At 40.4% G+C, this 26,466-nt stretch overlaps 2 protein-coding genes across 5 annotated transcripts in view; one reads left to right on the top strand and one right to left on the bottom strand.

Annotated features, from left to right (window-relative positions):
* RB1 (RB transcriptional corepressor 1) overlaps positions 1–26,466 on the top strand; it is a 170,545-nt gene that overhangs the window by 86,712 nt on the left and 57,367 nt on the right. For 2 of the 4 annotated variants that reach the window (XM_084610897.1, XM_084610895.1), the window contains one exon: positions 17,588–17,605. The exons of the other annotated variants lie outside the window; for them this stretch is intronic. In XM_084610897.1, the coding sequence (XP_084467023.1) occupies positions 17,588–17,605 (18 nt within the window). The remainder of the gene's footprint in view (positions 1–17,587; positions 17,606–26,466) is intronic. 4 annotated transcript variants of the gene reach the window in all.
* On the bottom strand, positions 9,101–12,374 carry LPAR6 (lysophosphatidic acid receptor 6). The gene has a single exon (XM_084611016.1). It carries the CDS (start codon positions 11,671–11,673, stop codon positions 10,645–10,647), a length of 1,029 nt encoding a protein of 342 aa, XP_084467142.1. The 5' UTR covers positions 11,674–12,374; the 3' UTR covers positions 9,101–10,644.

The raw sequence follows: 26,466 nt of genomic DNA, 5'->3' as shown, positions 1-26,466 counted from the left end.
AACTGATCCAATAAAAGAGATTACCTCACGCACCATGTCTCTGACAAGAATATCAGTTTCAGTCAGTAGCTGCCAGGATTTCCAGGGTCCTTAGCTTCGGGACAGCTTGGTGACCCCACATCTTCCAGATTCCTGAGCCAGCCAGCTTACTGAACTGCTTAACTGACAGGCCAGCTGGCTCCCCAGGCTGCAGGAGTTGCCCCAGAAGTCTGATGCCCTGGGCTCCCAACTCCACATCAGTCCTTTTGGTGGGCTGCTGAGGAGTTGAGCAGGTGCGCTCGCAGGCAAGTTTCGAATGTGGCCTGTGTTCAACTGGAAGGTTAGTCAAAATTGGCATGTTTCCACAAAATATTTAGCTTTCAGCAAATTTGCAGTTCCCAATGGAAAACCATTGTCAGAAAATTTCTGACAAGCTCTATTCAGTGGGAATGCAGTACCTGATTGTCCAACTGAAATGTTACTGCTTGTTGCTTGAATTTGGGTTTCCTTCTTGATTATTTTCTTTCTTTCCCTGGGTACACAGATATGTAATGCCATAGTCATAAAGTGCATGTGTTGCAAAATTTGTAGACCACACAGTGGCATTGCTGTGTTTACTCTATTAAGTGAATAACTAATGGTATTTCATGTATAGGCATGATTGTTTCAATGTATGTTGTGGCAACCTTTGGATAATTGTTTTGAAATTGCTTATATTTTTTCGTTCTTGGTTATATGAATTACTTATCCTTTTTGTGCCAATTAAGCTTATAAATATATAGTTAAAAATACCAAATGTTTTATTATTTTAAAATATTGTGGTAGTGCCCAGAGGCCCCCAGTTAGGGATCAGGACCCCATTATGGGAGGCTCTCTATATACATTGTTTCTAATAATTTATTACACATGGAAAGTAATCATAACCACAAATTTTCAGTGTTTATTTCAGCTATTCATTTTTTTCTCCCTTCCTCCATCCCCCACTCTGAATAGCTTGAACACCACTTGGTATTTCCTGTAGCTTCCCTCACATGTCTGATCCGAAGGAAGAGAGACTACAATTCCTACCCCACCCATGTAAATATCAGCAGTGTTAACAGCATATGAAACTTTGCCTCTGTGTTTTTTTTAAAGCTTACAGTAGGCATGTCTGTGGGCTGATACCAACAAAATGCAGTACTGTGGTTGCTCACAATACTCTGAAAATTGTGCAGTTCCATCACAATATAATTCCTTTGTACAGTACCAGGGAAGCTTTAAAGGAACACTTAAATTATATTTGAGAGGAAAACAAAAATCCTGTTGTGCTGAACGAACATTTAATCAGCTGCTTTAGGAGGATATTAAATTTAGAACCAGCGTTTGATACCCATAATATACATTAAATGTAAAGTATTATGGGCTAAATTGAGTCTTTAGATTCCTCCCTGAATATGGGGCAGTGTATAGTTGGGTTACCCAGTCTGGAAAATAATTCTGGAGTAGGACACATTCCACTGAGGAGAATTTGTTTCATCATAATTTTAAAAGATGCATCATAATAAAAGATGCAGCATATTTCCCCCCTTTGTGTCCAGCCACCTCCATTGTTTGCTACTTTAAACTATTTCAGGTAACAGAATTCTTAAATTCTCTATTGTTTTTATAACTTTAAGAAATGAAAATTTCAACAATTTGCATTAGATTTACATGTAAGTAAAGTGTCCTCCTTAGATAAATATTTCTAAACAAAAATCCCTGTGTAAGATGGTAGATCTGTCGTTCCCCCCTTTCAGTGGAGGAGAGTCAGAGTGTAAAATTTTATTTGTGCAAGTCCACTTATCATCCCACACTGGTAATGGTTATATTATTAAACTAAATCTTGCATTTCTAAATGTTACAAAATGAAAAGTAGTTTAAAAAAACAAAAAATCCTTCTGACCACAATAAACAGACATTCTGAACAGCTTTGAGCCATATAATCAAAGCTGTTCCTCATCTTCAGACGTTGGAGTGGAGAGGCTTCCACACTCGGTCTTTGCCACCATTACTCTCTTTTTATTGCGAAGCCCCGCTACACTGGAATAACAAGGTCTACAACATACTGCTGTTACAGCTAGCAGATATCTGCACTGCAGTCACTGTTTTCTTCGTTTTTAGAAAAATAAAGCATCAGAACTGCAGTACTTGTTATAGCTGAAGGTACTTACAATTTAAGGCAAACAAAATTCATTGTTTATTACAGGATCACAGGAGCTGTGACTCTTCATATTTCAGTAGCTCTTGACACACTCACGGGCCTGGAATTGCTCACTCTTTTTGGTGTAAATTTAGAGCTGTGGATCTCAACCTGCAGCCCAGTCAGCACACAGCTGCAGCCCATGTGACATCCTTGGGGCCAGACAGGTAGTATTGGATGCAGCCCACAGTGGTAAATAAGTTGAGAACCACAGATCTAGAGGAATAGATACTTTTACATTAGGAAAAGAGTCCCTGCCAAAAACAAATAAAATACTGTAAGGTATGGATCCAGTAGGCTCAATGTTGCATTTTTTCCACTGGAGGATAGCAACTGCTGCATGTGAAATGGAGTTAGCATTGTATTCCCAAGAGAGTGGAGGTAATTATCAGAGACTGCTGTGACTCGAATTTACCAGGAAGGAATTTTTTTATTCAGACTTAGCAGTTCATTGTAAAAAGAGAAATTAAAATTAAGAGTTTGTGGAAAAGGGTGCCTTTAAAGAACTCATTCTTCATGTAAAACTTTGGAAAGTATGCTCTAGAAGTCTCTCTTCTATGTTAGTTGTGGCAGAGTGTGATGGAGATGGGGTGGTCCACTCACCGTTAGGTATGGTGCCTTTTCCTCGCCGCTCTGGGGAATAGCCCCTTCCCTCAGTTGCACACCATCTCTCTGCCTCTCTGGATCTGAGGCCCCTCTCTTGCTCCAGGAGCTGCTGCGGCCTTTTCATGACTGAACCTTCCAGCCAGGTCACACTATTCCTCTTCTGGGGTAACAAAATCTTCCTTCAGCAGTCCCAGGCAGTCTTCCGATTCATTGCCTCATAGTACCACTCCCTCAGTGGCTGGCAGGGGAACCCGGGCCTGCCCTCTACTCCAGGGTCTGGCTCATGGACCCTCTAGCCAGCAGTCAAGGTCTGTTCCCTTCTAGACCTTACTGCTTTTCCCTGAGCCCTGTCCTACATACTTGGCCTCCTCCCTCTCTGGATTGGCCAGCCCAAGTGCACCTCCCCTTCTCCCAGGGAGTGTCTGTAGACTTTCCCAGCAGTCCCCTTTTGTGCTCAGCTCCTGGGCTTTCTGCAGGCCCCTCCACCTGAGCCTGCTTCCAATCAATTCCCTGCTCCCTTGCTTTTTCTCCAGGTGCAGCCTATGGAGTTAATTGGTTCACCTGGCCATCTTAACCCCTTCCAGTCCTGTATGTGGTGGCCACGCCATGACAGAGATTTTCATGTTCAAAGTACTTAACATATCTAATCCACCTCATGGCTGTGTGAGGTGTGTAGATGCATATCAGAGCTGGCCAGAAAATGTTTTTTTTGTTTTTCCCCTATGTAAAATTAAAAACCATTCAGATTTTGGCTTTTCAGTTTTCCAACAACAAAAATCAAATCTTTGAGTAAAGCAGATATTTTCTGCAGAATATTTTATTTGGGCAAAAACTCAATTTTCTGTCACAATTCTGATGGAAATTTTTTGACCAGTTCTATCTATAAATCCCCATTATAGAAGGGGAGCTGCAAAAAAAAAAAAAAAAAAAAAAAGAGGTGAAATTACTAGTTTGAAGCCACAGAGGGTTTCAGTGTCAAAGCATGGATTAGAATTCTGAACTTCCTCATTCTGTGTTATTTGTTACTAAGGTCGTATGTCTGAAATGGAAAGGAGGCTGTCCAATCTCTCCAAAAATATCCCTTTGCGGACAGGGCTCTGTTCTCAAAGTTTCATCCATGTTTGATGTACTACATTGAACATGTTACAAAAGTTTACTGATCCTACAGAGAAAGGTAAGGGAAGGTGTGGTTGAAGTTAATTGGCAGGCAGCCTTCATACCACTCACATATACATTATCTTGTCTTCAGCTGAGAAGCATTTAAAATCCCCCGTACATACAATTTGAAATATCAAATGGATATTGTCAAGATAAAAATCAAACTCAAACCAAATCATTGTACTGATCTTTGCTTCTAACCAAACCTTAGACTGCTAAAGCGAAATTTAAAAGAAGTTTAATTGATTTTCAAGCAAAATTAATTTGCTCTCAAATTTATTTCTCATTTTTACTTCAGATTCTCAGTGCTGTAATTTTTGTGGGTAGCAAACTCAGCACAGATGTGCTAATAACTTCTAAACAACAGTTTCCATTTCATTCTAAATCAACTACAGAAACATTTCTATTGGTCTTGGCTTTTTAAATGTGGGGAGAGCGTCCCCCTTAGATTTCCATCCCAACACTCAAATGCTAGTACCCTAGGGTACAAATGATTAGACCTAACAAAATTAGAACTTCTCCAAATTTGCAGATCTAGTGAGGTGTATAGACCTTAAGATATATTGACTGTTGGGAATTCAATGAACAAATTAACTTTCAGCTGTAAAATGACTATAGAAAATAATTTTCAGGTCAAGATGACAGAGTGGGTTAATACAATATGGTGGTGGGATTTTCAAAGGTAACATAAGCATAAATGTTTTATTGACTTTTGCTGGGGTTTTAGTCCCAAATCACTTAGGTGCTTTTGAAAAGCCCAAACTAGCCAATGTGCAGGTTTAGGTCACAAGTGAAAAATATTTCTTTATTTCTGAAGGATTTGCTTACATCGCAAAACCACTATATAATCTTACCTGAATGGGAAAGGGTGGGGTCAAATAGACCCGGGTATAAGCCTTGCTTTAACTTCTAAAGTGCCTTTTAAACATTGAAAAATAACTCTTAAAATGCCCTTGTGAGCTTCTCTATCTATTGCCTTTTAATTAGTCCATATAAGCTTGTTTGTTTACAAATAAAAAATGTTTTTCTAACTCCTTGTCCTGCAAATTCAGCTTGGAATCTGAAACTCAAGTTGATTTATCTCTGGATCACAAATAATCACTGGAAAAGATTCTTCATTCAGTGTACGTTTGATTGATGTATGAGCCAGAATAGTGTCTAGTACTGTCTTAGCTTTTTGGCTGTGCTCCTAGGAGTAAAGTAATTTAAAACTTACTTTTGTCACTAAAGAGAGCATCTGACTCTGAATTAGCCCAGGAAGCAGGTGTCTTAGCTAACTATTGGTTTTTATTCACCATAATGAATAAATGAATTGGTTTTTATTCACCATAATGACACCACTTTAACAAGTTAAGGCTGCATATGAGCAACTTCCTCAGTTCTTCCCTGCTACATTTTGGCCGCTGTGAGGTTTGGCATTCATTACGCTATAAAAGTGATCCTACAGACCCTTGAAAAGCAATGGGAACATTTTCAAAAATAGCAACTTTTGGCAATCCCCCTCATCGGTGCCTAAATATAGACTTAAAAGCCTAACTTGAGGCTCCTATTTTTGAAAACTTTGGCCAACATTCGTATAAATCTGCACTTAGTCTAAGTGTGTTTGAGATGTTAATTCTGCTGACGGTAGATTTCTCCTCATCTGAGATCTAAATAATATATACTTTATCTATATCTATACACACGCAATACTTTCTTTATTACTATTCTCATTCTTACAATACCTAGAAAGCTAATGTTTCTTCCTTGTGAAATGACTGTGGAGTCTAATATTATTTTCTTAAAGTTTAAATTATGACCAGAGCTAAAGAATTTCTTGCCCCTTGTGAAGCACGTGTAACAAAAATGAATATTTTCTTGTTTCTAGTCCAATGCACAGATTTTTAAGACAATCAAGTGAAGGCATTGATATGAAGTTAAAGTGACTGTAAGCTTACTAGGGTAGACATGGCCTAAATCTCTGCTTAGGTGTCTAAATTTTAACGATTGCTGAGCACTCTCAAATGGGAGCTGCAGGTGCTCAGCACTTCTAAAAGTCAGGTAACTGTATTTAGGTGCCTAATCATGGTTTTAGTAAACTAACTTTTATGCACGCTGGTTTAAAAATTTTTGCCTAAGAATCTCGCCTCGGGGACACAGAGGGAACTTGGTGCCAGGGTCAGGACTGGAACTCAAGAGCTCCTAGTCCTGTGCTTAGACCTGGGGCTCTCGCAACAAATTTTTTGGTGGCCTCAGAGTGTGGCCAGCAATTCTTGGTGGTGGCCATTCTGACAATTTTTTTCTAAAATAATTAACTTTTAGAAAAAACAAATATGCATATATACACGTCCAAATCGTAATTTATTTATGTAGGGTTTTTTTGCAGACTCGATAATAAAAATAATGTACGGTTGTCTCTATTCTTTACTGGACGTAAACACACAATAGAAACATCCCTCCAGGCCCTGCTGCCTGCCCCGTTCCTCACTGGGCTCCCCATCCCCATATTGCTGCCGGACCCTGCTTCGTTCCCCACCCCCATTGTGCTGAGCTACCTTCTATGGCCTCACACCGCAGGCCCACCACACTCCTTGCCTCTTGACCACAGAGCCCCGGGTGGTCGTCCACCTATAAGGCTGGTCCTTCTGAAGCCCCAATGTCCTGGGGTTGAAGCAGAGAGCCAGAGCCCTGCGGCTGAAGCTCCAAAGGCTCACCACCCCCAAGAAGGTGGGTTGGGAATTCATTCAGCTGCCTGTGGAGTCCAAGTTTCTTCCTGTGCTGTGCACACGTGTCTGCAGAGCAGTGCCCCAAGCCCCCAGGAGGCTGGGCAGTGCAGGGCACCGATCCCCTGCTGGTGACACCAGCAAACACCAAGGCAGCGGATCCAGGAGCAACAGCTGGTCACAGCAGGGAAGGGCTGCTGTTCCTCTTTGGCCATTTCCACCCTGGACTCCTGGGCCAGGAACTGTTGTGGCTGCAGAAGAATCCGCTGGGGCTGCATTTGAGAAACACTGGCTTAGACCATGCTGCAGTGAAAACCCTGAGTACAATGTGGGAGAAACTACAGTTAGGGTATGTGTACACTGCAATCAGAGACGTGACTGCAGTACTCTTAGATCCAGCTAGCTTGGATAACAATAGCAGTGAAGCCTGAGTTGCTGGCTGCTCCCATATATACTCAGAGTCCTGGTTGGAGTTGTACAGCTCGTTGTACCTGGAGTACAGACCTTGGGTCCTGGGCAGGGTTGTGCAACTAGTGCTGCCATTGCTTCACTGCTATTGTTGTTTGAGTTAGCTAGATCAAAGCTAGCTTGGGTATGTCCACACATGTTGCAGTCACGCTTCTGATTGCAGTGTAGATACACTTTTAGCATTTGGCTTTGTTTTTTAAATGATACCTTGGAAACTGTTTTAAAGGGCAGTACCCTTATGTGCAATTTTATCTTCTCAGCCTGTTCTGGCCTCTGGGCCAATGATTCTGTATTTATGTAATCTTCGAAAAAGCTACCCTACTTCATCCTACCACATTCTGGGAGGAATTGGGAGTTGGTTCATTGTGCTTAACTTCTGTGATGTAGGTGTGTCATGCCACAATTAACCTTCTGGTTAGCTGAGTAGCTTTGCCTAGCTGAGAACCTTGGCCACCATTTTCTGTTGGTAGAAGGATGGTGACTGATGACAGGCTGGTGAGTGTGTGCATATGCGCACACCCCAATAATGAGACTCTCAGAACATCATTCTAAGCATCTTGTGAGGGGAGCAAGAAAAAGACAAAATTAAAGGCCTTTCAGTTAAAAAAATGTAACAAAGCTGCTGCACTGACAAGTAATTTTAAATTTTACTCCTCTATCCTTGTTCGTTTTTATGTGTGCTTGTACAATGAGGAACTAACTTTTTGAAAATTATCCATGAAACTGCTAGTAGGCACAGTAATGTTGCCAGTAACAGTAACTTAGAACAACTAAAACAAATCTGAGTTTACAAGCTAAAGTGAAATAAGTGATTTAGATTATTGTTCTTCATAAGTATAACTGATTATAAATTTCAGTTAAATTATACTTTAAATGCTATTTTAAAGGTGCCAATATTATATCATTAGGTTAAAAAGCTCTTTGAATCGCTGAAACAATGAAACAAGATGTATTACTAGTTTTAACTGTACAGATTTGCCAGTGACTTTATTAATCTGAGTAGCATATGTAAAACTGTTAGATGAATTTCTAAAGCAAGGTGGTTGAGGTAATATCTTTGACTGGACCAGCTTCTGTTGGTGAATATAAGTTGGCCCAGTAAAAGATACTGTTTAACCCACCTTGTGTGTGTCGTATCCTGGGACCATCATGGCTACAACACTGCAAACAGATATATTCCAATAACTTTCTGGGTTTTATCTTTTTCTAAAGTCTGGTGTGAACCAAAGAAAGATTTCAAGGTTACCAGTTGAGATCTTTTTATAGCATTAGATGTACACTGTGCCCGTACTGTAAGGCACAAGTTTTAAAATTTTGTTTTGCAGTCAAGCTCTGCTGTAAATAAGAATTTACTATCAAACTGTATATTATACTGTGCTTTTTAGGAGTTAGAGTTAATGTCAATGGTAACATACTAGTTCTGATTGTATTTGTTACAGTATTAGTATTTCTCTTTTATTTGTCCCTGGATCCCCCATTTCATTTTGTAAACTCATCTTTAGCATTTATGTTTATGGCAAACTTTTCTTGTGAGAATACATTCAAACATTCCTGTCATTATGGAGGATTACCCAGACCGTTATCCACTGAATTCTATACCACATTTGTAGTATTTACTTCAGTTTGTGGTACCTTGGGTTTTCCTTTCTATATGACTGTGGGATAGTAATATTGCTGTATGGTTAGGCTGCCAAAGTCGTTCAGAATCAAATTCTGGTAAGATAAGCTCTTCAAGTAGCACAAATGTACATTTTCAATAACAGTAACCAATATGTATTTCTAACCTAAAGTGAAATCTGAATAAAACTTGCATAGAGTGATAGACACAATTGGACAATATACTTGAACATCAAATTGCAAGTGCAATACATGCCTTCTGTAACATGAATTCACCTTTCTTCAGATTGCCCAGATGTAAGAGTGCTTGAATTGCTAGTAACATATCTGCATACTATAACTGAACAGAGAAATCCAGAACACAAGTATACTTTAGTTCAGTTTTTATTCCAGACTTAATCATCTTTGGAAGAAACTACCACTTGACACTTCTTTAACTTTTTAAATATGTATTATTTTACAGTAAAGGTAAACAAATTCTGAGCATGGTAAGCGCAGTACTCCGGCTGCTGAAGAATGTATGAAACACATGCCACTTTTAAACATGGTTCTATTGGGTATTGCTTGCTTATTTGTAAAGATGAATCAAAGTTGCATCTTGCTTCATATAAGCTCTTAATTCTTAAAAATTCCTGGATTTATTGCAGCAGCTTTCAGGCACCTCAAATAAATAAATATTTGTATTATCTCACATAAGAAGCTCACCTTAAAACACGTAGACATCAAAATTATGGTGCTTATGTGACGTACAGAACATCTAGGAGAGGGTACTTTACAATAAACAGCTAACTGCCATTTCTTGTCTTCTTGGAAAAGAATATTTAATGTGTCACCCAGGATATCTTTGTTCATGTGAGGAATACTCAATGTTTTTTCAATAACAAAGAAGCACTTTTGAAGTTAAAGTACACAACCCAAACAGGTTTCAGAGTAACAGCTGTGTTAGTCTGTATTCGTAAATAGAAAAGGAGTACGTGTGGCACCTTAGAGACTAACCAATTTATTTGAGCATAAGCTTTTGTGAGCTACAGCTCATACTTTCCACAGTATGCATCCGATGAAGTGAGCTGTAGCTCACGAAACCTTATGCTCAAATAAATTGGTTAGTCTCTAAGGTGTCACAAGTACTCCTTTTCTTTTTACAACCCAAACAGAACACTTATTTAAAGAATTTAGTTTTTTAGTCTTATTTGCTATACTTTCTTAGAAACAGCTTTGAGTTTGTTTTGTCAGCAATATTTAAATAACTGACATCTTGTTTCAGTAACTTTACATACTTTTTAATCCATCTGTAAATTTATTTTTACAAAGGAGTAGCTTAACTTTTGTAAACAAATCCTAGGAAAGATGGTGGGTGTGGAACTGACACCAGAGTTGCAATAACTTGATCAATGCTTTGAAGAATCCAGACATTAAGAAATTAACACCTAAACAAAATAGTTGCAGCCTAAAATGTATTCACAATTTAATTTTTTAATTTAAATTGTTTTAGCCTGTTAACACAAACAATGAGAAGACCTAGTCTTCTAACTTCATAATATGTTGAATTGTAAAACACTTTTGGACCTTGTTAGTATCAGCTTAGGTTTCCAAACATCAGTTTATTTTTGTGTGGTTCAAAATTATAAGGAGACACAGCAGGGTCTATATAACAGGTCATGGAATCTGTGACATAAAGGCAGAAGAGATAAAACTTTGACAACTATTAAAATATTTGTAATTCTTGCAGTAATTACATTTTTCTATAAAGTATGTTTACAATTGACATTTAACTTTTTCCTATTTTTAATCATGATATAAACAGTTTTCTAAGGTGAAGAAAGTTTATTCAGTGTACAAGAAAACATTTTAACAGCTGAAGAAAGGTGCATTTCAGTCCCAGTATTTTCTTTCAGTTTATATTGTAGATTCATTGTCAAATATTTTAGCTTTTAAAGTCTGGAGGCTGTGTTGAATAAAATTTTCAGCAACCTGAGTTTCAGCGGATCTGGAATCGCATGTTCTAGCTGATCTGTTCTTTTTTATTGAGTTTTTAATAGTGTCTGATGTAAAATAGTATATTATAGGGTCAAAACAACAATTTGAAACTGCAATGCATAGAGTGATAGGATACATAGTCCTTACAGCAGTTACTAATGAACAATTAATCCATATTTGTGTTCTCATTAGAGAATAAAGTATTAGGGTAACATTATATGGCACAAAACAGAAACAGAATATCACCAAATGGACAAAAATCATTTTGAGTACCTTTTTTTTGCTTAGCTTGTTCCGACTTAATGTAACTGGTTTATTCAAAGTCCTTAAAACCATCGTAGAACAGGTCACATTTAAGAACAGTGGAATAAAAAATCCCACAATTTCAATGAAGATAACAATCCTTGATATATAAGTTTTCCAGGTGGTATCCGGAAAGTTTTCAAAACATGTGTTTTGTTCATATTCAGTGTGATTTCGGGTGGTGGTAGACTGAAAAAAGATTGCTGGCATGCTTCCTGCTAGTACAGTTATCCATACTGCAACACAGACAATTTTTGCATTTCTTTTGGTTCTAAGAGTCTTAGACCAAAATGGGTGCACTATGGCTAAAAAGCGGTCGACGCTTATACAAGTCAAGAAGAAAATGCTTCCATACATGTTTGTATAAAACATTGTGACAGAAATCTTGCAAAGTATATCTCCAAATGGCCAGTTTCTTATTGCAAAGTAATAAATCCTGAAGGGTAATGTAAATACAAAAAGTAGATCAGATATTGCTAAATTAAGCATGTAAGTAGTTGTTTCATTTCGCATTTTTAATGTGAATGTAAAAATGTATATAGCAACGCAATTTGATATTAGACCAAGGACAAACACCATGCTAAACGTACATCCATATAAAATATACTTAAAGGAGTCCTCAGTGGAACAATTAGAGCTTACCATTATAAGGGCAATTTAAATTTACAATGCTGAATTCCTTTCGTTAGCAGCCCTTCTGCTGTAACTCCTTTAAAATCTCTGGGTAGCTTGCAGATGAATTTGGTCTGTGAGTGATTTCATAAGTTTTCCATTTTACTTTAAAACTTCCAAGGTGAAACATGAACGTTGCAGTAGGAAGATACTACCTTGGGAATCACTAGGAGATTATTCTTTTCTTCCAAATGCCACAATAGTCACACATCCAGTCCTGGGCGATAATAAGCATAGTCTTACAAGCAACAGATGAGGTCATCCTTACATTTAATTCCACGCTCTTGTTTTCCCAGGTGTTAATGAAGTTGATACAGAACTTGCTACTTTATGTTCAACTGCAAGTCAAAAAGTAGAGAAGTACTTTAAATGCAGATTTTCCAAAGTTGTTTAACTGAGAGTGTGTAACTGAGATTACTTAGGAAAAGATTTCCTGGTCTCTGAAAGACGTAGGAGTTTCCACCTCTTTCACTGCCGCCTTCCCGTAAAACAAGCTTTTCAACTTGCCTGCACGCTAACCCCACAGGGCGGAAAGCAGGCTGCTTAGAAATTCAGAAATAAAATTCCAAAGCGTGTTTGTTCTTGCCGAATTTAGATCTCCTCCTCAGATGCTGAGTGTATAGTAAGCCTTGCTTATTCTGAAGAGAGAGGGGGAGGAAAAAAGAGCTCAGTCAATTTGTAATATGACATCACAGGAAGAAGAGGTTGGACTTAAAGAAAGAATGGTTTCAATTCAGTTTGTTTGCCTTTCTTTAATCAGATAATGTGTCTGCAGGGAATATACCTCGGAGTCATGCAAATGCTCAGAATGGTGGAGCAGTCTGCTATTAACTCTTTATGTAGCAGGAAAAAGTCCCTTGTCATCAAAAGTGCTTTTAATTTTTTTTTAGTTGTTTGACAAATTCAGTGCAAAATCTTTTTGTTTCTTTTTAGTTATGAAAGATTTTTGGGCTGGCGGAATAACTCCCACATCTAAACATTTCATTTTCTATGTTAGTAAAATTATATACATTCTGAAATTCTTAATGGCTACCTCTGAAATTTTCTTAAAGATGTAATTTTGTAAAAAGTATCCTTCCTTGTGATGATGCATAATGCTTATCAAGAAACAGACTAGCTGATTAAGCAGTTTTAGATCTTAATTCTCTAAACACTTCAGCAGATGCATAACTTTCCTCATGTGAGCAGCACTTTTTGAAGTCAGAGAAAGTCATTGGGAAATATTTTATTTTTCCTATGAGAACTTAATTTATGTGAAGGGAGGATTATAAAGACAATGGAATTGAATCTGGGGGTTACTGGGGGCGGGGAGGGGGAAAGTAGAAGGGAGAATAAAGCAATATGTTGTGGGATTGGGAAGGAGAATTTAGTGAGCCTAACAATCAAAATCACACAGCTAAATTTCTAACAAGATATGCCTATTATCACCTTGATCACTGTGCATGTATGTTGTATTCCTTTTCACTTGTCTTTGTTTTTTTAAATTGTACATTCTGTGGGGCAAGGAAATCATTTTCCTCTGGTTGTGAAGCACCTAATACATTTTTGGTTCTACCACAATATAAATTATACACCTCTGGTTCTGGTAATTTTGTAAAGTGAATCACTTATTTGTACTTCCTGTAATTATTCCTACTAGGCACTGCCTAATGCAATGAAAATAAATTTCTGCTTATTAAAATACTTTGTAAATTTTAAAGAGAACTCCTTTACAGGATGGCACGAGGAGACCCTCAGTTTAGATACGCTAGTCTCTTTCTGGTGCCAAAAATGCATATTTCACAGTCTTGAAAGAGGAAATCCTTGTGCATATGTGTGACTGATTCAATTTTCTCAAGCTAATTGTTAAGCCATGGCTTGGTTAGGAAATAGTGTATAGTCTATTCCCATTGTAAATGATGATAGATATTAAAGAACTTCTTATTCACAGGGGTGTGGCATGGTTTTGCAATGTGAGGCTTAGCAAACAGAAATCCGAAATGCATCAGATAAGGCTTACTAGCAAATTTCTCTTTCCCTCCAAACAGTTTTACCCTGATTTCTTGATAGAAGTGAAGCAGTTGAGCTCTACTTCCTCACATTTATGACCTGCTAAATGTCCACACTTGGAGACTCCTGTTAAATCAAGAAGCATACTCCGTTTTCAATTTCTAAATATATTGGAGCTGGAAAGGTGAATTGAGCAGACTGTGGCTATGTGTACACTGTTAACTTTGTCACAGCATAGATTTTACTTCATGTTGTTGCTAAAAGCACCCAGTTGTCTTGCTTACTGTAAGCAAGACAATTATATATAGTTATATTTTATGTTTTCACTTCCTTATGCCTTAGGTGACTGATCCACAGCCCACTGAAGTAAATGGAAGTCTTTGCATTGACTTCAATGGTTCAGGCCCTAGGAGTCCTGACTTTACTTCTCTACTCAGCGGTTAGTTCCTCTTCTTAGTATGGACTATGATCAAGTCACTTTTTTAGTAAAAGAAAACTATGGCACAAATATGTAACCCCAAACTTGGGTGCCTTAAGTTAAGCCCCTAGATAGGGGTGGGCAAACTTTTTCGCCCAAGGGCCACATCTGGGAGGGGAAACTGCATGCAGGGCCATGAATGTAGGGCAGGGGGTTGGGATGTGGGAGGGAGTGCAGGGTGAGGGAGGGGGTGCGGTGTGCAGGAAGGGGTTTGGGGCAAGGGGTAGAGGTGTGGGGTGTATGATGGAGCTCAGGGCAGGGCGTTGGGGTGCAGGAGGGGGTGTGGAATGTGGGAGGGGGCTCAGGGCAGGGGGTTGGGGTTCAGGGAGGGGTGCAGGAGGGGTGTGGGGTGCAGCGGGGGTTGGGGGCTCAGGGCAGGGGGTTGAGGTACAGGAGGGGTGAGCCAGGGGGCTCAGGGAAGGGGGTTGGGGTGTAGGAAGGGGTGCAGCAGGGGTCTCAGGGCAATGGGTTGGGGTGCGGCAGGGGGTTGGGTTGCAGGAGGGGTCCAGGTACAGGCGGCAATTCCGTGGGCTGGATCCAGCCCCCTGATGGGCCTGATCCAGCCCGCAGGCCATAGTTTGACCACCCCTTCCCTAGATCCACATTTTAGGCACCTAAATAAGTTTACTAATGGAAATCCAACTCATCTATGAGATTAAGCACCAATATGTAAATGCCTAACTATGGATTTAGATGCATCACTCAGGCATGCAAGTCTAACCGTTTTTGCATAAATCACTGGTCAAAGATCACTCAGGAAGTAACAGATCTCTGGTCACCTGATTTCTAGGTCTGTGTTTTATTCAGCTAGGATGTCAGTGTATAGGCAGTAAGGCCTAGTGCATAGAGCCCTGGACTGGGGTTTGGAAGGCCTATGTTCTGTTCCTGGCTCTGCCAGTGGCCTGCTGGGTGACTTTGGGCAAGTCATGTTAGCTGTCTGTGCCTCAATCTCTCCATCTTGTAAAGATGCAATTTAAGATCTACGGCTGAAAAGGCATGATGCAAAGCCCATGAAAACAAAGATAAACCTTCCAGTTACTTCAGTGGGCTTTGAAGCAGCCCCAAATTAGCATAGTCACTAACTCTCTGCACCTCAGAGAAAAGTGCTAAAAATTGTCCTGTTGCAGAAAGCACTGGCTACACTGTGGTCCTATCTTGTACTCCCTAGTTATTATATGAAATTAACACCTTGGTGATAGCAGTGTTGAATTGGAGAGGTTCAACTGTCTGACTACAAAGAGTTTGTGTTCAAATATTCTAGTCTCTGTTTTGGAATTTTTTTAATTTCTCCATTTCCAAGTGCATCCTGTAATGAACAGTTGTAATCTGCTTTATAGTTACCTCCAGAAAGGTTACATTACTTACATGGACTTTTGAACTTTCTGGTTATGAAAGCTCTTGATTAGAAAACCCAAACATCTTTCTCCTTCAACTCACATTTTATTTTGTTGCTCTGAGTTTCTTTGTACAGTTTAATAGCCAAATTGGACTTCAATTAGCAACCGTTGGCACCAATTTGATGATCATGTTTAGATAATTTAAGTTTGCATTTTAGAAGTGTTTAAAAATGGACTGCAGAATATTCTAGTTGTAGAATAATAAATGCTGAGTAAGTTAAGTAACAAGCTTCTGTTAATTCTGGATGCCTTTTGATTAACTTATTTTCCTGCTTCTCATCAGACACTAATTGTAGATTTTAGTGTGTTGCTTTCTCTGGGGCATTTCTTATTGATACAGAGGGTTTCATGTGCCAAAAAAGAAGTACTGGAAGTGCCACGTGATTCCATTCCAGCACCCCAGAGAAGTTGTGGAACAGTGTTCTCGAGTGTTCCAGTTGGACTTGAGCACTGCAATGAACCTATTTTTGTGATTGCATCCTTATAAAATGTGTCCAGGAGGCACATGTGGTCCACCAAAAGTCTCTCTTGAATGTGATTTTTTCAAATCTTAAAAACCATTTAAACATTCTTCTCTTAGAAACTGGCTCTCAAAGCATAGTTGTGATACAAATGCAATTCCATTGCATAACTACTTTTGTAAAAGACCAGTGTGAATTCATAGGTTTTAAGGCCAGAAGTGACTGACCCTTAGAGCATCTAGTCCAGGGGTGGGCAAACTATGGCCCACGAGCCGTTTTAAGCTGGCCTGTGAGCTCCCGCTGGGGAGCAGGGTCTGGAGCTTGCCCCGCTCTGGCGCTCCAGCTGGGGTGCTGGGTCGGGGGCCATGCCATGCGGCTCGGCCCCGCTCAGGCACTCGAGCCAGGGTGCTGGGTCGAGGGGGGCGCACCATGCGTGGTATGGCCCCGCTCTGGCTCCTATGTGCTCCAATGGCTCCTTTCAGTGCTCCAATCGGTGTCTGAGGGTGGAGCAGCGTGTGGAAACGCCTGGCCATGCCTCCACATGGGAGCTGGAGAATGGACATGCCACTGCTTCTAGGAGACGCTTGAGGTAAGCACCGCTCGGAGCCTGCTCCCCGAGCCTCTCCCAGTGCCCCAACCCTCTGCCCCAGTCCTGATCCCCCTCCCGCTCTCCAAACATCCTTGATCCCAGCCCAGAGCACCCTCCTACACTCCAAATCCCTCATCCCCAGCCCCACCCCAGAGTCTGCACCCCCAACCAAAGCCCTCACCCTCTCTCGGACCCCAACCTCAATTTTCTGAGCATTCATGGTCCGCTTTACAATTTCTATTCACCAATGTGGCCCCTCAGGCCAAAAAGTTTGCCCACCCTGATCTAGTCTGACCTCCTGATATCACTGTATACACCTGATATCCCAGGCATTTACATTTCACGCAGTTAGTCCTGTATCAAGCCCAACAGCTTGTGTTTGGCTAAGTCATATATTCCAGAAAGGATTCAGTCTTGATTTGAAGACATCGAAAGATAGAGAATCCACCACTTCCCTTGGTAGTTTATTCCAATGGTTAATCACCCTTATTGTTAAAATGTGTGTCTAATTTGAATTTGTCTGGCTTCAGCTTCCAGGTGTTGGTTCTTGTTATGCCTTTTTCTACTAGATTAAAGCACCATTGAGCATCTAGTGTTTTTCCCCCATGAAAATAATTATACACTGTAAACATTCACTTCTCAATCTTCTTTCTGATAAACTAAACCAATTGAGCTCCTTAAATCTGTCCCTGTAAGGCATTTTTTCCAACCTCAGATATTTTTTAAACTCTTTTTCTGCATGCTCTCCCATTTTTAAACATTCCTTTTTAAATGTGGACATGGTATTCCAGTAGCTGTCTCACCCACACTGTACACAGAGGTAAAATCATTTCTCTACTCCTACTTAATACTCCTTTCTTCATACCCCCCAAGAATAGCATTAGCTCTTTTGGCAATACTGTCGCAATGGAAACTCATATTGAGTTGTTTGTCCACTATGACCACTAAATAGTTTTCTGTCTCTGCTTTTCAGGGTACAGTCCCCCGTTCTGTAAGTATGGCCTGCATTCCTTGTTCCTAGATAACTTTGCGTCTGGCTATATTTAAACACATTTTGTTTGAATGGACATAGTTTACCAAGTAATCCAGCTCATTCTATATGAGTGCCCTGTCCTCATCATTATTTACCATTCTGTAAGTCTTTGTGTCATCCTCTGATTTTATCAGCAGTGATTTGATATTTACTTCCAAATCACTGATGAAATGTTGAATAGTATCAAGCCTAGAACTGATCTTTATGCATCCCCACTGGAAACACCCTCACTGGATGATGATTCCCCATTGAGAACTACTTTTTAGATCAGTCAGTTAGCAAGTTCTTAATGTGTACTTAATTGGTATTGTATATGCTAATTTTTAAAATTAGAATGTTGGGTGGTACTGAGTCAAATGCCTTACAAAAATCTAAATATATTACATCTAGTTACCTTTATCAACCAATCTTGTAATCTCATCAAAGAATGAAATCAGATTTCAGATTTTATTTTTTATAAAACCATGTTGATGATGATAATAATCCTATTCTTTAATCCTTTATTAAATGAATCCTGTATCAGCTTTTCCATTATTTTGCTTGGAATTGATGTCAGACTAACAGGCCTGTCGTTCCCCAGATCATCCCACTTGCCTTTTTGAATACTGGCGCAACATTACCACTCCTTTGAGTCTTCTAGAATTTCCCTGGTATTTCAAGTTTTATTAAAAATTTAACATCAGCGGTCCAAAGATCTACTCAGCCAATTCTCTTAGGACTCTTATGTAGAAGTTATTTGGGCATGCTTATTTAAAAATGTTTATCCCTTGAAGATGATGATTAAAGTACTCTATCATCATGTAATACATGCACGTCTTTGTTTCTTTCCAAATACAGAACAGAAATATGTACTGACATTTTCTGTTTTCTGCATCATTAACAATTTTGCCCTCTCCATCTAGTAATGGGCATATATCATTGCCAGAATTTCTTTTGTTCCTAACAGACTTTTTAAAAGAATCCTTGGTTTTATCCCTAGTACTGCTGTCCATCCATTTCCCCCAATGTCTTAAGTTTCCCTGACGTTTTCTATACTTCATAACTTTTAATGTATATTGTTTGCTATTTCCCTCTTTTTCCATTTTTTATATTTTGTTTTTTTAATTTTTAATTTAACTTCACTACTAAACCAGGATGGGTTTCTTGCCAAAGTTGTCCTCTTTCTTGATTCTGGCTTTTTGGCCATCTAATACATTCCTCTTAAAGAACTCCCAATTTTCATTCACTTTTTTTGGTCCAAATTTTACCTCCCAGTATTTTTTCTCATAATTTTCCTCATCTTTGGGAAATTAGCCTTTTTGAATCACCAAGTATAAATATTATTGGTTTGGGATGGTCCGCTGTTTGCTCAGATTGAATGTTATCAGGTCATGATCATTGGTCCCTGGGCAGCCACCACCAACTTCCAGTCCAGTGATTGATTCATCTGCATCCACAAAGAGGTTCAAAATAGTTACCTTGTGTTTAGTTCAATACCTTTTGTGTTAGAAAATCGTATAATTATTGGAAACTAATGATGTTTTACTACTGGCTGAATGAGACTTCCAGCATATGTCTTCCAAACTGAAGTACCCATAACCCTTTTCTTTCCGCACAAAGATGGTGCACAATGAGTGTCTCATCCTGTGTCTGGCTTAATTCAGTGGTCTGAATCCAACGAATATCTCCTCCTGGACTTTGTTAGTGAGCACATTTATCCATATGCATTCAGGATCCTGTGGTTCTGAGTTATCAATAACTCTGAAATAGGTAATAGAGGCTTTAGTATAGAGTACCCTCCCCCATCTCTTTTTCACACACTATCCTTCCTAAACAGGTTATAGCCACTGATTTTACCATGGCAGTCATGCCAGTTTCAGTAATACCAATTATATTAAATTTTCTTCTAATCAATCAGCATTTCCAATTCCTCTTCATTGTTACCCTGACTCCTAGCATTGGTATATAAGCAGCTGAAAAAATTCTCCCTGCGTCTCTCACATTGGTTCAATTCCTTTGTGACATACTGTGTTTGAGTTTGCACTGCATTTTCCGCTTTAGCTTAACTGATCATACTTTGGTTTTGCATTTTGCTTCTCATTTTTGAAATATAAATTGTGTAATAGATTTGCCTCAACTCTCATGGCTAGACTCGCTTCTCTAAACTTAAATAGACAGTAAATGTTGATTTAAGGTGGTCAGGACCCTAGCCATACCCTACTGTGGTCCTCACACCTTCCTGAAAGGTACTGATAGCTACACACATGAGTTGTCCTCTGGTGGGTTGGGAGGGATGCTTCTGCTGCTGTTGGGGCAAGCTGGAGATCTCCGTCTGGCCTCATCCACTGCTCCTTCTCTTTACATGGCTTTGAGGCCCATCCAGGATTGTATATAGAGGACAAACTGGAGGATTTTCAGAAAAAGATACTCCAGTGTATAAGGTATCAAGTGAGGATAGCATTTGATGCATATTAATTATGTTGCTATCTTTGATGGTGAGTGGACTCATCCAGGAACTCAGGTATCTGATCTATAGCAAGACACCCAAGACCTCTGGTTTCTTTTTTTATCTTTCATAAGTGAGAGAAACAGCAATGTGGCATGAATTTTCCTTTCCTTACCTCCATGAAACTTGTTAGTTCCCACTTGGATCATTGCTCTGCTGGCTATGCCTGACCTTAGGTAGATCCTGCAGACAGACAGCTAATAAGTTTCTCCTGTCTGGCAGTGCGAGAAGTCCTTACACAATTGGGCTGAGCAGAGAAACAACTTTTAGGCTCCCGTGTGCTTCAGAACTGAAACAAATTTCTTCGCCACTTCTATCTACACATTCACAGGAAAGACCTCACTTTCAACCCAGGCAATTCACGTAGTTGAAATGGGGCATTTTGTAACACACACACAGAAGCAGTGACCTTATCTTAAGCTGCAGAAGGTGACTTCCTGCAGAAACAATAGTTGAAAACTCTCAATCTTAAATGTGCTGTCAAGTTTTCAGTTTATATGGAACTTCACTGGCTTGCTGTGTGAATATCTCCATCCTATTCAGGCAGATTGACATGATCTTGGATCATAAGGGAGAAATAATGAACATTTTTCTTCCTTATATCCAACATAATTTCTTTTAGCCATTGTCATTTACATAGTGTTATATTTCCTCAGCTAGGCCATCCAGACTAGACTAATGGTTTTCAAACTTGTTTTCTGGCGACCCAGTTGAAGAAAATTATTGATGCCCGTGACCCAACAGAGCTGGGGATGAGGGCTCAGGGTTTGGGGGTCTCAGGGCTGGGGCAGAGGGTTGGGGTGTGGGAGGGGGTCAGGGCTCTGGGGTGGGGGTGCAGGCTCTGGGGTGGGGCCAGGGATGAGGGGTTTGGGGTGCAGGAAGCGGCTTCAGGTTTGTGGGGGGGCTCAGGGCTGGGGCAGGGGATTGGGGCTCAGGGTTGGGGCACGGGCTTACTTCGGGCAGCTCCTGGCCAGGGTACAGCGGGAGTGCTAAGGCAGGCTTCCTTCCTGTCCTGGCACTGTGGACCGTGCTGCATCCTGGAAGTGGTCAGCAGCAGGTCCAGCTCCTAGGCGGAGGCGCGCAAGCAGCTCCGCGCAGCTCTCCCACAGGCATGGCCCTCCCCAGCTTCCATTGGCAGGTTCCCGGCCAATGGGAGTGCGGAGCTGATGCTTGGGGTGAGGGCAGTGTGGAGCACCTTGGCCCCTGCGCCTAGAAGCCAGACCTGCTGCTGGCCACTTCTGGGGCTCAGTACAGTGTCAGAACAGGTAGGGACTAGCCTGCCTTAGCCGGGCAGCACTGCTGATGAGACTTCTAACGGCCCAGTCAGTGGTGCTGACCAGAGCCGCCACCACCCAGTGCCTTACAGGACTGCGTCACGACCCGCAGTTTGAAAACCACAGAACTAGAACGTCAGTTATTCTTGGAGTCCTCGTGATCCAGCACTTTGCCAATCTTCCAGTGTTTTCCTCTTTCCTTTTTATTGGATTAAGTTTCAAAGTGTTGGCCCAAACAGCTTTTCAGATAGGGAAAGCCCTTAAATAAGCCCCATTTAAAAAAAATGTTTCTTTACCAGTTAACTTTGGAAACAGTTTGTCTTTTAATGACCTTGCCTCCACTTCCTTAGTGAGGGCAAGCTTTTCTTGGGCATACTTTGATGTCTGGGGCAGGAGGAAACAGCTGCTGGGAGGCTGATATAGTTATAAGAGATTTTTTCCTCTCAATCTGTAACCTAGCTCCAAGATTGAAGGTAGGATGGAGGTTACATGTGTAACATGGTCCTCTGTTAGAGTGAGGATTGAGTTTGGGCCCTTGATCAACTGCCAGTACTAGCAAAGATGAAGCTTCCATCAGCAAGCCTCTTGGTGTCTCCAGATGGGGAGGAGGCAGAGGGGAGCCCATCCCTGCTTTTGCCAACATCAGATTAAAGGCCATAAATCATCCCAGGGTGTCGCAGAGAATGGATTTGCACACCTCTTTAGCAGCACTGCTTCTGTCACCCTCACTTGTACATAATGTACACTGGCCTGTTGATCGCCATTTGTGGGTGGAACATGTATGCCAGCTACAGGTATAGAGCAGGGAGACAGGTGGGAAATTTCTGTCTATAACAGGCTCCCAGCATCAGCTGCTACAGCTTCTGCTGCTTCCTACCCCAGAGTGCTGGGCACCTTGCCCTCAATTAGGAAATGAATAGGGTTGTTAAATCCTAATGTCCACCTAAAAGTGAAAAAGTAATTAAACATTTTATTGAAATAAAACAATTTAGGGGTTTCATTACTTGAAAGCCTTCCAAATTTTCAAAGTTGTTTTGGCCACAAGAGCAACACCATAAAAATGTGTAATAGTCTTTGTTGTAAGAAGAAAAGGAGTACGAGTGGCACCTTAGAGACTAACCAATTTATTTGAGCATAAGCTTTCGTGAGCTACAGCTCACTTCATCAGATGCATGGTTTGTTGTGGTAAGTAGCAAGTCAGTTGCCAGAATCCTGTATGGCTTAGTGTCACATGTAAATAAATTGAATCCTGGACATGTTTTATTAATCTCATTTATTCTGATAGTGACAACACTACTGCAACTCTCTCTGTCCTTTCAGACTGTTTAAGCCAATAGAATTCAACATGCTGTTATAACAAACTTAATTTGCTGATAGGTGACTCACCACCATGGGAATCTGTGTACCTTATATGCCTTAAACTGTGTCATTAAAATTTCATGCCCTGCCCCCTATCCACACCCCTGCCCCCTGCCAAGTCCCCTGGGACTCCCATGCCTATCTAACCCCCCCCAACCCCTCCGCCCCCCCCAACCTCTGCCCCATCCAACCGCTCCCTGTCCCTTGACTGTCCACTGGGACCCCCTGCCCTTATCCAACCCCCTCGCTCCCCACCCCTTTACCATGCCGCTCAGAGCACCAAGGCTGGCAGCCGTGCCGCCCAGCCAGAGCCAGCCACGCTGCTGCGCAGTCTAGTGCACCTGGGTGCGACAGGCCGGTGGCTCTTGCAGCTGCGCTGCCTGGAAGGAGCGCGCTGCCTGGAAGGAGCTCGCAGCTCCGCTGCCCAGAGCGCTGGTGTATGGTGAGCTGAGGCTGTGGGGGAGGGGTGACAGCAGGGGAGGGGCCGGGGGCTCAAGGGCTGGGCAGGAGGGGTGGCCTGTGGGTCGCAGTTTGCCCACCTCAGATCTAGTTATTTTCCACAGATGAGAGATGGCAGTAGAAAGTATTGTATCTATAGTTAAACTATAGTTATAGTTACATAATTTGTGTTTCTTTTTACTATGTAGATATGTAAAAAGAGGAAGGAATTTGTTATGGTTAAGACATGGGACTGAGAATCACTAGAACTATTCCTGTGCCACAAACTTCCTGTCCGAACCTTGAGTAATCTGCCTACACTTTCTGTTCCTTAGTTTCCTCTATCAGTGAAATGGGGATTATACTTGTTATTGCAAAGGGATATTAGGCAATCTTAATTGTTGTGAAGTGCTTTGAGATGCTTGGATGGAGGCCACTATATAATTGTAATTAGTATGATCATTAAAATGCACAGTGAGTAGGAAAATGTTTTTAAGGAAAATTCAAAGTGTGCACATTTGGAAGCATAGATTATTGACAAGGGAAGAGGAATTCTTAAAGGGTTTCAGTTAATTTAGCTAAATAAAATGGACAATGCTAATGGTCAAAGTACGCAGTTAAGTAAATTGCTAGGTAAAAGTGGTTTACTAGTAGATTTTTATATAACATAGAAAAAAAATTCTTCATGGAGTTGTGCCAGTTTATATTTTTGTGCTGTATTTAGTACAGAAAAAATCTTAATTAGCTGTGTGCATTGTTCACCACTGAGTTATGATCTCTGATTCATAGAGATGGACGTGGAATCAAACTGAGTGACAGGCAATCAGCAGGAACTATCGCCAATCCCTGAAAGTCTCCAAACGATTTTATTTTCAAAAACAGGATGTTAGAATAACTTTTTAGATAGCTTTGGGTGGGTACCTTTATTTCTTAATTTCCTCTGGTTTCCCCCCACTCCTTGGGGAGAACTGCTTAATTGCAAAGATAAAAAGTGCTTTTCTCATAGCTAAACTACACAGTGGAACAACTTTCAGCAGAGCTTTAAAGATTGCGGAGAAAGGGCTTCAGCAGAAGGGCAACACTATAAAATGTTGCTCTTTGGTTTAAAAAAAAAAAAAGGCTGTGTTAAGAACTAGATAAATTGATGGAGGCTAGGTCCATCAATGGCTATTACTCAGGATGGACAGGGATGGTGTCCCTAGCCTCTGTTTGCCAGAAGCTGGAAATGGGAGACGGGGGATGAATCACTTGATGATTACTGGTACCTGTTCTGTTCATTCCTCTGGGGCAACTGGCATTGGCCACTGTCGGAAGACAGGATACTGTGTTAGATGAACTTTTGGTCTGACTCAGTATGGCCATTCTTACGTTCTGTTCTTAAGTTTGGGATATTTTTGGAGTTTAGAGATGAATAGTTTCCTTTGTTAATTTGAAAGACTTGCTAGAAGTTGCAGAGCAAGTGGAGATAACTAATAAAGCTACAGAGAACAACGCTGCACATCAGAGACTAATGATGAAAATGATTATCTACCAGTTCCACTCAGGGCTGTAGTCTGCCATTGGTTTTTAAGTAGCATTCCCCACTGATTTCGAGTTCTGCTTAAAAATTGATTTTACAATGCGGTCTACTTGTAATGATGTTTTAAAGTGAATAACTGCTGAAGAAGTCATTATTGTTAGAAGGAAAATGAAACCATGAAGGATCTTTCCGAACCTGCAAGATTGTAAGATATTGAGGGTATGCTAACAAAAGAGCATCTAGAAATATTAAATTAATTAGTAGGCTGTAAATGGCAAAGGCAAGATCTCAGCATAAGCAAAGTAGTTTTTTACTCGTGGTCAAATAGAAAAAGGGAGAGAAGAAAAATGCAAATATTACAAAAAATTATAAAGAGTATCTTTTATTCAAAGGAGTTCTGAAAGAAGAAGAGATGCAGAATCTGGAAAAATAGATGGAATCTCTAGATTTCTTTGGCACAGTGGTGAAAAGAGTGATTAAAATAATAGATTTGGAACTATAGGAAGAAAAAATTAAAATCTGCATGTAAATATTTCCCCATATCTTCAGGCAAGGACATAGTGGCACTATTAATTCAGTTTTAGGAATACATAATCACAGATTAATGAGAAAAATCCATTAACACTTGGATACCTAATCAGCAGTTTGAGGTTTTAGAAACTTCAGAATTCATTGTATTGATCTGTTTACAACACTAGTTAAAAAAAAAAAAAAAAAAACCTCCATTATTACTTTGCAAAATTCATCACCTTTTGTAGCTTTTGGGAACTAAAGAGTTAGTTCCCACCGACAGTAATCTAACAAATAAACAAATATTATAGCACCGAGGAGAAATTAAAGCAAAGGGTTCTGTTTTGAAGGGCAAATATAGTACCTATCTTTAAAAAAGGAAAACAAAGAGGAACCAGAGAATTATAGATGAGTCAATGTAACTTTGATATCTGGAAAGTTATTGGAACAAATTGTTAAACAATCAACAAGCATCTAGAGATTAATAGGGTGATTTAAGTAATAGGCACTGTGGGTTTGTCAAGAACAAATCAAGAACAAGTAACCAACCGAATTTCATTCTTTGACAAGGTTACTTGCTTAGTGGCTGGCTGGAAGCAGTAGATGTGATGTATCCTGACTTTAGTGAGGCTTTTGACACAAGCCTGCATGATAGTCTCATAAGCAAACTAGGGAACTGTGGTCTAGATGAAATTACCATAAGGTGGGTGCACAACTGGTTAAAAAACCATGCTCAGAGAATAGTGATCAATGGTTCTTTCAGTTGTGTCTATATAGTTGTTCCACTTCAGGTGCATATGTACCTCTCGAGCCCTTGATCAGAGATTTTCCATTCTCCGTGTCCATTTGGCCTGTGCCATGCGCTCTGTACAATCTTGTGCTGCACATACAGGGTATATAGAGCTGCGTGGGAGAACTGCCTTCAGTTCCTTCTCTATTGTCTCGGCCTAAGACAGCACTCTAGCTTGTCCACCTTGTGCATGCTGTAGCATGTTTTATAGTTTTTCTGTAGTTAATTTAATGTTTCTAGTTAGTGTTAGTATAAAATTGGTTAGACTGTAGATTGAGGTTTGGATTTTTTTCCTCTCCTTTCCCCCCCTTCTTTGGGGGGGGGGGGGGAGGGAGTTTATTTGGTCTGGCTGAGCATGCCTTGCTTGTTGCATTCAGATGCTGCCTCTCTTGTTGGGAGGTTGCCCCAATCAGCAGTGGACAGTCTAAGTGTATCCATTGCTTG

Source organism: Lepidochelys olivacea (assembly GCF_965140295.1).
Source record: "Lepidochelys olivacea isolate rLepOli2 genome assembly, chromosome: 1".
Classification (NCBI taxonomy): Eukaryota; Metazoa; Chordata; order Testudines; family Cheloniidae; genus Lepidochelys; species Lepidochelys olivacea.
Note: the sequence above shows the minus strand (reverse complement) of the source record. Positions and strands in the feature narration are given on the sequence as shown.